The sequence below is a fragment of the Physeter macrocephalus genome, chromosome 11 (assembly GCF_002837175.3).
Source record: "Physeter macrocephalus isolate SW-GA chromosome 11, ASM283717v5, whole genome shotgun sequence".
Classification (NCBI taxonomy): domain Eukaryota; kingdom Metazoa; phylum Chordata; class Mammalia; order Artiodactyla; family Physeteridae; genus Physeter; species Physeter macrocephalus.
In genome coordinates, this window is record NC_041224.1 from 144837699 (window position 1) to 144853034 (window position 15336).

The 15336-nt window shown below is 37.9% G+C and overlaps 1 protein-coding gene across 3 annotated transcripts in view; it reads right to left on the reverse strand.

The window, feature by feature from the left end:
• PPP2R5E (protein phosphatase 2 regulatory subunit B'epsilon) overlaps positions 1–15336 on the reverse strand; it is a 161238-nt gene that overhangs the window by 35870 nt on the left and 110032 nt on the right. For all 3 annotated transcript variants that reach the window (XM_024134440.3, XM_028495979.2, XM_024134439.3), the window contains exons 4-5: positions 6608–6709; positions 426–518 (exon numbers count right to left, since the gene is read on the reverse strand). In XM_024134440.3, coding sequence (XP_023990208.1) covers positions 426–518; positions 6608–6709 — 195 coding nt within the window. The remainder of the gene's footprint in view (positions 1–425; positions 519–6607; positions 6710–15336) is intronic.

The window sequence follows — 15336 nt, forward strand, 5'->3', positions numbered from 1 at the left end:
CCTGACTTAGATTATTTATTAAAGCTTACCTGTGCTCTAGACCATGCCTACTCAGTTTTAACAGATGTATGAAATAGTTTAAAATCCTTATGCAAATAGAAGTTTTCAAGCTTACATAAAGATTCACACAAACTAGGGTTATACAAATGAAATTCCTTTATAATTAAACTTTAAGAAAGAAAACTGCAGGGATTTAGGCATTAGCATTCCTTGTTGTTTAAAATGTAATTAATTTCCAGAAAAATAAATTAAAGAGGTACCTATTACTTTTAATGGGCAATAATGAAAACTAACTTATGTGTATATATTTGTTTACAGGGTGATACAACTGTCACCGTAAGATTTTGTAACAAACATCAAGAGAAAATGAGATAAAGTGTTATCAACTGAAAAACAAATACATGCAACCACAATAATGTGCTTACCTGTAATACAAATTTCTGATCTATGTATTTTTTGGCAATGCTGGGTTGGAATTCTTGGCTTTCCAAAAATCGTATGAAAAACTCATATACAAGCTGCAACAAATAGGTTATCGTTAATTTCAAAATATAAGTCAGAGAATAGTATCAAAAACCTTAAAAAGCTCTAATACTAAAATTGACAAGGGGTTTAGTAGGTTTTAATATCATTCAACTAGCAGTGCTAGCCTTTCTTGTAGCTCACAGCTGCTGTTATGATTTTTAACTTTTTAAATTTAAAATCTGGAAACACAGCCAAAGAGAGCAAATAAAAATCTCCCATAATCTCACCATTAAGAGTTAACCACTGTTAACACTTTAATGTATAAAACTCCCAATTTTTCTCTATACTTCTACAATATACCAATGTAATATAAATATATAGATAGATATAAATAATATAGTTTTAAAACTACTTTTATCATCTAAACAATATATTGTGGACAATTTATGCCAACAATATCTAAGCCATCATTCTCAAGCTACAAGCAGTCCATTATACATATTTATAATGAATAATTCCAATACTCATAATTAATTTAACCAATATCCTATGCTTAGACACTTAAGTAGTTTTTAAATTACTTCTCTATTAAATTATGCCAGAATGTACATTATATAACGAGCATCAGTGTGCACATGTTCAATTATTTCATGAGGAAATATTTCTAAAAGTAGAATTGTTAGATCAAAAGATATCCAAACATGTCAGGATTTTCAACATTCATTACCAATTTCCTTTTAGAGAGTTTATGGCAATTTACACTCCTCTAAGCAATATATGATGGTATATCAGGGTATTCTCCTCTGCAAAGAGTGAGAATACTCTCATCTGCAGAGTCAACCTCAAATAACCGTTTTGATAAACCATGGGGGATCACTGTTTACGCTCTTTGCAAAATAAATCTATGTTAAAGTATACATTAAATCCTGGTGTAGTATACAACAGTATATCAAAACCAGGACTTTCAAGAGACAGGTAGACACTGGGTTGAAAGCCTAGATCTACTCCTTACTAACTGTGTGACCCTAGGCAAGTTAATTTCTCTAAAAGTCTGTTGCTTCAACTGTATAATGGGGATGCTAATCCCTGAGATTAAATGTGATTTTTTATATACATTTTGCCCTCTGCACAGTGATTAACATATATCACCACTGTCATTACTGTCATTATTGCCTAAAACAGCATTCTCAAACTTTTTAGTCTCACTCCTTTACACTGAAAAATTATTGAAGACTCAAAAAAGCTTTCTGTTTACATGAGATATATATATGAAAGTAGAAATAAAAATTGAGAAAATTTAATATATTTATTATTTTAGAACAATAAAATATATCACATGCTAACATAACTAACATATTTTTGTGAAAAACAAATTTATTTTCCAAAAAAGTTACTAGGAAGAGAAGCACTGTTTTTTATTTTTATAAATCTCTTTAACAGCATATGAAAAGACAGAATCTTATCTGTCTCCATATTCAAGCTGTCGTAATATACTGTTTTGGTTAAAGTATATAAAGAAAATCAAGCTTCACACAAATCTACTAGTATGAAAAAGGGAGAGTATGTTCATAGTTTTTTCACATAATTGTGGATACTTTTCTTTGATACTATACCAGAACTCGACAGTCATTTCTTGAAGAAAAGTTGCAGTTGTAGAATCTGAAACTGTATCAATGAATTTTTCATACCATTAAACTAAATTCCAATCATCTATCTTGCACTTTGGATGATCTTTACCCATGCATGGCTGCCTAACATCATTCATTGGCCAATTGGAAAATACTGGTTCACTGAGTTATGGAGATTTTTCAAACGTTGACACATTTCATTACATAGCATCAATAAAAGTCACATTCCTTAATATCTCCAACTTTATCCAAAAAAAAGTCTTTAAGCTTTGGGGAGCTGTAAAGCTCAAGGTAACAGATAAAGGAAAGATACAGGTTTTCCAAAATTCTAATTCTAAATTTTTCTTCAATGCTTTAATTTTATCAGTAGTAAAACAATTGTTTGTTTTTGTTTTAGAGAAAACATCCACCAAATACCCAAGTCAGAACAACCATGGTTTGTCAGGTATTCTTTCAAGTAAAAAGGACACTTCACGAAAAAACAGCTAGTTTAGCTTGCAGCTCAAACAATCACACAAATGTTTTAGCACAAGACAACTATTCAGTATGCAGCAGATGTGCTTTATGCATACTTCCCATTTCATCATGAAGAATATTATCTCTAATGTGTACTCAAAGGTCAAGATTTAATAAAATTAATAATTTTTGCTGCTTCGTCAAGGACATTCTTGATTGAAATTGGCTTTTTTTTTAAATTGTAAGTGCATGGCAGTGAAGAATATGACTACTAGACCAGTTGGGCACAACTGCTTTATTTGTGCTAACACAACAGCAATTTCAACCACCACTGCTTTTACAAATATTAGTGCAAATGTCAACACAGTGAAAGAAGCAAATAATACAGTATTATTATAAAACTACTTTTGACCTTGCAGGCCACTGACAATTAGGTCTCAGGCCCCCCCTAAGTGTTTACAGATACCACTAACCTAAATGTGTCACATAGTGACCTTGTGACTTCAGACTCTTAACACTTAATATTAGGTATTCACGTTAGGATTTTACTTCTTTATAAAACTATGTTTTTCTCTCTGGAACTCTGAATTCCGAAGAAACTTCTTTCCCAGTGATCTGAGCATTGCCAAGTTGTACTTCTAGTCATAATAATGCCTGAGTTCAAACACCCCCTAGAAGAATTGTTCTTTTTCCAATACACTAATCTTTCAACTCTTGGCTGTACAAACAGAACATCAGCCTTGTTCAAATAACCCATAAAAAGGGGTTTCATCTCTCTTTTGATTCCCACAAAGTGGAGAGATTCTCATCTTCCAGGCCTGACTTGTGGGCAAGCAGGGCTTTCCGGTGGGATTGGCAAAATGTCCTCTCCCCTCTGGTCCCTTGAAAGCAGTTATGGTTTAAAAATTTTGATGGAAACACTTCAGACATATTAATTAATAAGCATAAATGTTCTCTACTTTAAGAGACAGATTTTACCTCAGAATCAAAAATCTCCCTTGAGTTTCTAAAGGGCAAGACTAGGGACTGTGGAGGATAAATTACTTTTCAAGGTCACATAAGTGAATTCTTCAAGGAACATGAGTAAAAAGACTTTAGTATTCTGGTTTTTCAGTCTCCAGTGTAAAGAATTAAAAACAATCCCTTAATTGTAAATGGAAGTCCTACAAAATCATATTCTACTAGAAAAACAGACCCAATTTCAAAAAATACGCAAAATATAACCATGGTAACCATGGGATACCAGTTTAAAAGATACCAACGTAGATAATAGAAAAGATCAAATGACACACATACAGTAGACCTTTTGACATATGTGAGCTAAATATTTGTAGATTTAATACATTTTCTTATTTTTAAATATCCTCAAAGATCCATGATTTGTTGTAATGAGTAATTCTATACGAGCCACAATTAAAATCAGTGTGCAGGAGCAGACAGTTAGTGAGGCAATGAGTCTAGCCAACTACCCAACAACCATAATGTGATTTTGTTGTTCTCTACTATTGTCAGAGATTTGGTAATAAACACCGTGCTTCCTTGCAAAATGTGGGCCAGAATCAGCAGCACACTGCTAATGCTGGAGTTAGAAAAAGTGAAAAGGCTGAAGAAGTGTTGTTTGGGTCTGGAAAAATCGATTGTTGGATCAATTGTAAAGTAAAATGTTGAATTTAGTGATGGGTCACCACGACATGAACGACCTGTCACGAACAGAAAAGAAGTTTTCTTAACCTTTCAGCGAGGGCTCTTGCCAGTACTAAAACCACTTATCAGTGAAAATGGAAAGGTGACTGATTTGTGGAGTCAGAATACACAAAGAAAACACAGAATTCATGAGACAAGTCAGGAGCCAGTACAAATACTTCCATAAAGCAAAAGATAGTGCCTTCTGACTTGGCCTTTGCTATGAATGAAGGTTGATTTGTGAATTTTAAGAGTAGATTTCTTTTTTTTACATTAATTTTAATTTTATTGGAGTACAGTTGATTTATAATGTTATGTTAGTTTCAGGTATACAGCAAAGTGATTGTTATACATATACATATATTCATTCTTTTTCTCTTATAGGCTTCTTTACCTGATCCAGCCTATGTCATGTTTCCCCCTGAGCTAAAGAAGGGGAGAGAGGACTACAGCCTGAAACAAGATGTCAACACAGATAAAACCAGCCTGTTTTGGAATACAGTTTGTGACTTTAGATCCATTAAGGGTACAGGTCTCAGCATCACTCCTCACTGTTGCTTTGGTTTTAAGCGTTGCAGATGAACTAATGGTTAATGTTCCTGTAGTAAAGACACAGTGTAAGCTCAAGATTTTTGGTGGCAGACTTCTGCTTTATAGCTTTAGAAATTAATTTAGACCCATATTTTATAGAGTCATTAAGCTTAGGAAGGATTAACTGAAATACTGAGTTAAATATTGAGTATGATAAAGTTTATCATACTTTAGGGGAAATTTATATCTATGGCGATCATGATTTAGAGTATTCAAAAAGCTCCTGCAAATGGTAAGAATGGTCTACTCTCTCTTCTTCGGGATGTAGACAAGACAGCAAGTTGAAGCTTTGAAGACATCTCCTTCCCTGTCTTTTCAACCACAAGATGCAGGACTTTTCTGAGAAAAGTATCTTTTTTGTTTGCTTTGTTTTTTAAATTTCTTCCAGACTATACTGCACTTCTGTGAACTGGTGCCAAGCATCAAGAATAAGACATGACAAAAAGTCCATCCATTCAAAACAGTAATTCCATTTTTTGGGTTTTTTTTGGATTTTTTGTCACAATCTGGGATACACCATGAAAAGCACAAGTAGTTTTGCAAATTTCTTAGATTACAGATAGTATGTCTGGCACCTTATAAAAAAAATCAAGCATCTAAGATAGTAAATCAACTACAACGTTTTAACTAATTTACTCTGTATTTTGGCATTGGTAGCAGGAATATATATGTATAACATGCCTAGGTTAAGAGTAGAGAAAACACAGCCCCTGAAAGCTCTCCACATAACTTGGGGAAAGAGCATTACATGTATATCTGCAGCAACCTTGAGCTGCCAAAGCAGGACAGGGAAAGCTGCAAATTTATGTCAATAATTCTGAAGTGGGGAAAAAAATAAACCCTTAGAATATCTCTAGGCCTTATCTCCCTGCTGCATAGTTTTCTGCCCTTCAGAAAGTCAACTAGTAACCGTGAGCACACTTCTACGAAGATGCAGTGACTTCTGCCTTAGGGTGAAAATGGACAAGGTCATATTCCTTCTCTACCATCCCTTCCCTCCTCACTAGCTGTCACCCAGCCTCTGAGGACATTCTAACTGAATGGAAAAATGGCTTTGAGGTTCATTACACTCACATTTCCTTGTTCTACTCATTTGAGTAATGCTGGCCTTGAAAGAAGGCAGCCAGGAAAGAAGGATGGAAAAGGGCTGGTATGGATAAGTAAATACAATACAAATGGGCCTGGTGCTGGGAAAGGAGATGCAGGGGTGGTCCTAATCTGTCCTGGCACATGAGGATGATTGGAAAACATGGCCTTCTCAGTGCAAGAGTGCAAAATTGGCCTTTGCACAAGATTTTTCTCAGCTATTGCTCTTCCTTACAACACTGTGAAATAGCTATTGCAATTTGATTTTGCCCTTCCAGGCTAAAGAAACACATTCGTGGTTATCATGAAGACAGGCATTCAAAGTCCCCCGGGTACCTAACTGCTGAAAATGAGGTATGTACTCTGTGACCTAATCACATCTAACTAATATTAATGTGAAAATAGTTCTGTTCTTGTTTGAGCTTCCAGCAGGAAGGATCACATAGAAGCTCTAATAAAAAACTGCTGGCTGAGCATGCAACCCAGGACAGCCCACCCTAAAGCATTATAATGCTTATTATTTTATTCTTTTGGCATCCTAATTATCAACAGTAAGAAACATAAAAAACATTCTCTAGCTTTCCAGTAATGTACTCTAATTTGATTTCTTGGTGAATAAGGCCTTCAAGGAATTCCCATGCTAATCAGCTAATGAGTTAATGGATCTTTCTTTTATAACAAATGGTAGTTCAAAGTACCTGTAAGTGTGGCCATGATGCCTCAAGGGTAGGTTCATCTTCTTCTGGATCAAATTCATTGCTGTCACTAGGAGGGAGAGTTCTGAATATATTGCAAGACACCTAAAAATAAACAAGCAGCAGAGTTAGCTGGAATGGAATCACCTCCTCAGCAGCCTTACACAAGGTCTTTGCGGCCAGCAGAAGGGAACCCAGACGACAGATGACAGGAACGCCACCAGACTGGAAGGAAAACTCTTTCTATAGGCTTTGAGGCCAGAACCACCTTCAGGCAAAGATGGAAAATAGCAGAGCAGCACCCTCTTGACCAGTACTTGTAGTCCTTATAAGGCCTTCCCCCCCGCCAGGTACCTGTGATCTTATGCCTTCTATCAAAGCTTGTGCTTCGTTACTTACCAGTCAAGCGTGCTCCTAATTAATTAATCAGTTTACACTAAAATATAAATAACTGCTAATGGGCTTCATGTATTTCCCTTCTCAGGCTTATTCATGATTTGCAAATTTACAGTGATACTAATAGTAAAATTTCAGGCATCTAAAAAAGCAAATCAGAAAAGATATTTCAGAACCTGAGTTCTTAAAATCATATCTAATATGTTCTCAGTTGGTTTACAAAATAGTAACAATGCCCAGGGTAAGATACATCTGTAATGCAAATTTCTATAGACCAGGTATTCCTTTACCATGGGAAATTTCCAGATTAAATCCTGGATGCTCAAAGAATGGCCATGAGTTGATAACTGTTGAAACTGGGCTATGAAGAGATGAGGATTCATTATACTATTCTACTATTTCTGCATATATTCCAAGATTTCTATAGTAAAATGCTTATTTTTAAAATGCTGTTGCTACTATTTTGCAGTAACCTACCCAGGGTTCCTTCCAATTTCTATTCTGTTTCTTGTTCTATTACTTATCCATCCTCTCCTAATGACCCAAATGTACCCTCAGATCTAAAAAATAAAACAGGGGTGGGGAGGGAATTCCCTGGTGGTCCAGTGGTTAGGACTCTGACCTTTCACTGCGGAGGGCCCGGGTTCAATCCCTGGTTGGGGAACTAAGATCCTGCAAGCCGCCGCTGCGGGCCAGAAAAAAAAACGGAGGCGCGGGGGGAGAGATTGCACCAGAAGCCTTTGCTGGACTTTGTGTATAAAGTAGAAGATACGAAGCTATGATATGTTGCTCTGAAAGAGGGAAAAGAAAGGCTTCTGGAGGCCCATATAATCTGAATGTGTTTACTCATTCAACACATAATTATTAAGTGCCCATTATGTGCACACACTGTTCTGGGCACTGGAACAATAGCAATGAACAAAGCAGATAAAAATCTGTGCCTTCTAGGAGTTCATATTCTAGTTAAAGTCATGATTATCCCTATTTTCTAGGTATGGAAATTGAACCCAGATGTGTAAGCTCCGGAAAGAAGATTTGATTTTATTCTAAGCGCAATGGGAAGCCACCCGTGGATCTAAACAGAGAAGTGACATGGTTTGATTTTTACTTTAAAAAAAAAAAAATCACTCTGGCAGCTATGTATAGAACAGACAGGAAGGGGACAAGTTAGAAGTCTGTGGAAGTGGCAAGGCATGATGATGGCTAGCAGAGAAGACAGAAATAGACTCATTCAAAATATATTCTGGAGGTAGTATTTGCTGCTGGCTTGGATGTATGGGGTGAACGAAAGGAAAGATTCAAGGATGAGTCAGAGATATAAGGTCATTTACCAAAGATGGAGATGATTGGGAAAGGGAAGTTTTCTTTGTTTCCTTGCCTTGGTGGGGAGATCCAGAGATCCAGTTAGAAATATGTTAAAGGAGCAATATCCAGGAGCCAATCAGACACATGAATCTGTACCTCAGAGCTGGATAAGTCAGGACTGGAGACATACAGGGACTCATCAGCATGTAGATGATATTTAAAGCCATGGGACTAAGGGATCTCCTTGGAAAGGAATGAATAGAAAGAAGGGAAAAGACCCTGAGGTATCCAACATTTAGAAACCAGACAGGAAAAAAAAAAAAAAGGCCAAGAAAGACAAATGAAAAGGAGTAGGAGGTAGGAGAAAAAAACAGTAGTTTGGGGGTCTTAGGAGCTAGGAGAGAAGAGTGTCTTAAGAAGGAAAAAGAGGACAACAGCAGCAAATATTTTTCTGAGGTGGACTAAGATGAGCATAGAGCAGCAATGAAGTGGGTACAATCATTCCCCAATTTACTGCTGAGGAACTAGAAGCATGGATGTTGAGATCTGAGGTTACCATTAGTAACCAGCAGTTATGACTGAGCCCAGGATGTCAGGCTCCACTATCGTGTTCTAGAAAAGTGGGCAGACTACCTCTTTTATTTTGTTTTGTTTGCGGTATGCGGGCCTCTCACTGTTGTGGCCTCTCCCGTTGCGGAGCACAGGCTCCGGACGCGCAGGCTTAGCGGCCATGGCTCACGGGCCTAGCCGCTCCGCGGCACATGGGATCTTCCTGGACTGGGGCACGAACCTGTGTCCCCTGCATCGGCAGGCAGACTCTCAACCACTGCACCACCAGGGAAGCCCAGACTACCTCTTTTGCTCTCTTTTAGCTTAGATGACTGAAAAAAAAAAAATTATCATATTAGAATATTTTTGCTATGGCTAATTACAGCATGCACAGTTATATTATTTTACTTTTGTCCCTTCCAATGATTATTAAAAATTATGTTTACAAAGAAACTGGTGACTTTTCAAATAACCATCAACCAATGACTTCTCTTCAACCAGCCAGTCATACTGTAATCAAAAGAGCGAAAATCTTTTAATTACTTGTTTCTGAATCTTCATTAAACTATATGTGTATTTCAGAAACTGAGTTGAGTTTTCATCCCAAGTGTATCATTTATATTTACTGTACTCTGTAACAAGTTTTATTTTCCTCTCCCAAGATGTGAAAGTAAACCAAGGAAGGAAGGGAGGCAGGGAGGGAGGGAGGAAGGACAACTATACTTCAATAAAATTAATTAAAAAAAAAGAGAGAGAGAGAGAGAAAAGAGGAGAGGGAGAGGGTGAGGGGAAGAGAGGAGAGGAGGGGAAGGAAGGGGAGGGGAGGGGAGGGGAGAGGGAAGGAGGGACAGACTATGGAGGGGAGAGGGGAGGGGAGGGGAGGGGAGAGGGGAGGGGAGGGGAGGGGAGGAGAAGAATGTCTTCTGTAATTAAAAATCTGGGTAAAAGGACACAATCTTCTGTTCCTCTGAACTCCCCGACACATTAACACTCTTATGGTGCCCACCATGGGCTGCAGCAAGTATTTGTTTACATATTTGTCTCTTCCCACTAATTAGGAATATGCAATGTCATATTCACATTTGTTTTCTTGGCACATATGGGGCATCCAATAAATGTTCACAAAATAAAGGTTTGGATATATAATAAAACTGTATGTTTTGGTTTTGCTTTAACCAAATTTCAATTTAAATTTTTGAGTGATTTAAATAAACCTAGGTTATTTAACCTAAGATGTTTAACTCTGCACAGTGTTCTAAACCTCTCTTTTGGTCAAAGCTTCATCTCTCAATTATCATCACATCAAAAGAATGTTGAATTGTGTAAATAATCCAAACAGCAAATAGTTCTAAAGGCATGTACATCTCACTTAGCCACACACTGCCATTTCTTCAGATCTGCCTTCCTTACAATGCTTTAGTATACTTCTAAACATTTAGTGTACTTCTAAACATTCACCATGAGTAATGAGGAAGCAAGGATCTATTAGGCTGGACAATTAATAGTCAACTCAGCTGGTTAAGTAGTTCTCTAGCACAAATGGAAAGAATGTCAAAGCAAATCAAGTGTCATGGAAAAGGCCAAGCCTTTGACCCTGCCTAGCACATAACAGGTGCTTAATAAAAATGTCATGAATGAATGAACCATTGCTCTCATCCTTGAGAATCTATCCTAAGAAACTAATCTAAGACAAGACTGAAAAAACTACTAAAGCAGTCATTTGCAACATTCTCCAAAGAGTGTAAAATTGGAAATAACCTTTATGTCCAACATTAGAGACATACATCTATTTAGTAGAACACTGTGTAGCACTGAAGATGATTGCTATATTGAAGCACAAAGAAATGTTAGAAATAAAGATTTAGGAGGAAAGATGATGTGACTATAACGGTGTGACTATAATTATAAAGATAAGAATGAAAATGGATAACTAAAGGGAAATTAAGAAAAGCTGTATTAAAGCAAGAGAAATATGGATGAAACTCAGTAGTTGCTGTTTATCCTCTTGGGACACACCAAATTAGTCCTAAATCCATAAAAAGTGTAAGTTATCGACGTGCAGTATGTGAGTTATGCTTTTAATTTCAAGATGAAAATGTGCTCTCGAATTTGAACAAGATTATTACCGTCAGGAGAGTTAAAAATCAGTGCCTCTCACAATGCCTAGAGTCTAGCTCATGAATGAATGGTTGAAGGACTGAATGACTGAACCACTTTAACTATACATCTGAGCTCCAAAATCATGAGTTTAAAATTGGGTCATCCTTGAATGGGCTGGGGGAAAGGGGCGGGGGAGAGGGGCGTCCTCTAAATCCCCTGAATTTTCTGCAACACTTTGTATGTGTGAGCCCAAATAGGGAAAAGATCCAGTTGACTTCACAAGATTTTCAAAAGACTTCCAAGACCTAAAAATGGTTAAAAACCACGGTACAAAATAATAAATTTGCTTCCATTAAATCTTCCTTTATCATGGCAGCCACTTCTGATTTATAGCTCAGATTTTAAATGGATTATTAAGTAGGTAACATTATTAAATAGGTAATGGAAGTTGCATGCTATGAGACCACAAGTAACCACCAGCATCACTCCTCACCACAGAGCAGTATTGTAAAGTCTATGTAGCTAGAAGAAAATGCATCCAGGTATTTATAAAGTCACAAACTATCTCTTAATATATTTAAATATATGGGGCTCTAGCCCTAAGCCTTCTATTTTATTCCTTCAAAAACAAATTCTCGAAAATAAACAAAAGAAACAACCCAATCAAAAAGCGGCAGAAGACCTAAATAGACATTTCTCCAAAGAAGATATACAGATTGCCAACAAACACATGAAAAGATGCTCAACATCACAAATCATTAGAAAAATGCAAATCAAAACTACAATGAGATATCATCTCACACCAGTCAGAATGGCCACCATCAAAAAATCTATTAACGATAAATGCTGGAGAGGGTGTGGTGAAAAGGGAACCCTCCTACACTGTTGGTAAGAATGTAAATTGGTATAGCCACTATGTAGAACAAAATGGAGGTTTCTTAAAAAAACTAAAAACAGAACTATCATATGACCCAGCAATCCCACTACTGGGCATATACCCAGAGAAAACAATAATTCAAAAAGAAACATGTGAGGGAGACCTTCAAGATGGCGGAAGAGTAAGACGTGGAGATCATCTTCCTCCCCACAAATACATCAAAACTACATCTACTGTGGAACAACTCCTACAGAACACCTACTGAACACTAGCAAAAGACCTCAGACTTCCCAAAAGGCAAGAAACTCCCCACGTACCTGGGTAGGGCAAAAGAAAAAAGAAAAGACAGAGACAAGAGAATAGGGATGGGACCTGCACCAGTGGGAGGGAGTTGTGAAAGAGGAAAAGTTTCCACACTGTGTGAAGCCCCTTCACTGGCAGAGACAGAGGGGGAAGCTTTGGAGCCACGGAGGAGAGGGCAGCAAGAGGGGTGCGGAAGGCAAAGTGGAGAGATTCCGACACAGAGGATCGGTGCTGACCAGCACTCACCAGCCCGAGAGGCTTCTCTGCTCACCCGCTGGGGACGGTGGGGGTTGGCTGCATGAACACAGCCCGAAGGGGGCTAGTGCGCCACAGCCAGCCGGGAGGGAGTCCAGGAACAAGTCTGGACCTACCTAAGAGGCAAGAGACCACTGTTTCAGGGTGCACGAGGAGAGGGGATTAAGAGCGCTGCTTAAAGGAGCTCCAGAGACGGGCACGAGCCGCGGCTATCAGCGCAGACACCAGAGACGGGCATGAGACGCTAAGGCTGCTGCTGCAGCCACCAAGAAGCCTGTGAGCAAGCACAGGTCACTCTCCACACCTCCTGTCTGAGGGAAGAGCAGATGCCCTCAAGCGACCTACACACAGAGGAGGGGCCAAATCCAAAGCTGAACCCAGGGAGCTGTGCGAACAAAGAAGAGAAAGGAAACTCTCTCCCAGCAGCCTCAGGAGCAGCGGATTAAATCTCCACAATCAACTTGATGTACCCTGCATCTGTGGAATACCTGAATACACAACGAATCAACCCAAATTGAGGAGGTGGACTTTGGGAGCAATGATATATATATATAGTTTTAACCCTTTTTCTCTTTTTTGTGAGTTTGTATGTGTATGCTTCTTTGTGTGATTTTGTCTGTATAGCGTTGCTTTTACCATTTGTCCTAGGGTTCTGTCTATCCATTTTTTTGTTTTTGTTTTTGTTTTTAGTACAGTTTTTAGCGCTTGTTATCATTGGTGGATTTGTTTTTTGGTTTGGTTGCTCTCTTCTTTCTCTTTTTCTCCTTTTTTTTATTACTTTAAAATTTTATTTTTAATAATTTTTTGTTTTTTATTTTAATAACTATTTTATTTTATTATTTTTTTCTTTCTTTTTTTCTCCCGTTTCTTCCGAGCTGTGTACTGACAGGGTCTTGGTGCTCCAGCTGGGTGTCAGGCCTGTGCCTCTGAGGTGGGAGAGCCGAGTCCAGAACGTTAGTCCGCCGAAGACCTCCCGGCTCCACGTAATATCAAACGGTGAAAGCTCCCCCCAGAGATCTCCAGCTCAATGCTACGACCCAGCTCCACTCAATGACCAGCAAGCTACAGCGCTGGACACCCTATGCCAAACAACCAGCAAGACAGGAACACAACCCCAACCATTAGCAGAGAGGCTGCCTAAAATCATGATAAGGTCACAGACACCCCCAAAACACACCACCAGAGGCGGTCCTGCCCAGCAGAAAGACAAGATCCAGCCTCATCCACCAGAACACAGGCACTAGTCCCCTCCACCAGGAAGCCTACACAACCCACTGAACCAACCTTACCCACTGAGGGCAGACACCAAAAACAAAGAACTATGAACCTGCAGCCTGCGAAAAGGAGACCCCAAACACAGTAAGTTAAGCAAAATGAGAAGACAGAGAAACACACAGCAGATGAGGGAGCAAGGTAAAAACCCACCAGACCTAACAAATGAAGAGGAAATAGGCAGTCTACCTGAAAAAGAATTCAGAATAATGATAGTAAAGATGATACAAAATCTTGGAAATAGAATGGAGAAAATACAAGAAACATTTAACAAGGACCTAGAAGAACTAAACAGCAAACCAACAGTGATGAACAACACAATAATTGAAATTAACAATTCTCAAGAAGGGATCAATAGCAGAATAACTGAGGCAGAAGGACGGATAAGTGACCTGGAAGGTAAAATAGTGGAATAAACTGCTGAAGAGCAGAATAAAGAAAAAAGAATGAAAAGAATTGAGGACAGTCTCAGAGACTTGTGGGACAACATTAAACACAACAACATTCAAAATATAGGGATCCCAGAAGAAGAGAAAAAGAAAGGGACAGAGAAAATATTTCAAGAGATTATAGTTGAAAACTTCCCTAATATGGGAAAGGAAATAGTTAATCAAGTCCAGGAAGCACAGAGTCCCATACAGGATAAACCCATACAGACCCACACCAAGAAATATCATAATTAAAATGACAAAATTTAAGATAAAGAGATAATATTAAAGACAGCAAGAGAAAAACAAAGAGTCATATATAGGGAAACCCCCCATAAGGCTATCAGCTAATTTTTCTGCAAAAACTTTGCAGGCCAGGAAGGAGTGTCATGGTATATTCAAATTGCTGAAAGGGAAAACCCAGCACTCCAGGATACTGTACCCAGAAAGATTATCATTTAGAATTGAATGAGAGATAAAAAAAAAACTTCTTAGATGAGCAAACACTAAAATAAGCTGGAGTAGCAATTCTCATATCAGACAAAATAGACTTTAAAACAAACACTGTTATAAGAGACAAAGAAGAACATTACATAATGATCAAGGGATCGATCCAAGAAGAAGATATAACAATTGTAAACATTTATGCACCCAACATAGGAGCACATCAATACATAAGGCAAATGCTAACAGCCAAAAAAGGGGAAATCGACAGTAACACAATCACAGCAGGGGACCTTAGCACCCCACTTTCACCAATGGACAGATCATCCAAAGTGAAAATAAATACGGAAGCACAAACTTTAAATGATACATTAAACAAAATGGACTTAATTGATATTTATTAAAGGAGGAAATCAAAAAGTACCTAGAAACAAATGACAATGAAAACACGACGACCCACAACCTACGGGATACAGTAAAAGCAGTTCTAAGAGAGAAGTTTATAGCAATACAATCCTGCTTCAAGAAACAAGAAACATCACGAATAAACAACCTAAACTTACACCTAAAGCAATTAGAGAAAGAAGAACAAAAAAAATCCCCAAAGTTAGCGGAAGGAAAGAAATCATAAAGATCAGATCAGAAATAAATGCAAAAGAAATGAAGGAAACGATAGCAAGTTTCAATAAAACTAAAAGCTGGTTCTTTGAGAAGATAAACAAAATTGGTAAACCATTAGCCAGACTCATCAAGAAAAAAAGGGAGAAGACTCAAATCAATAAAATTAGAAATGCAAAAGGAGA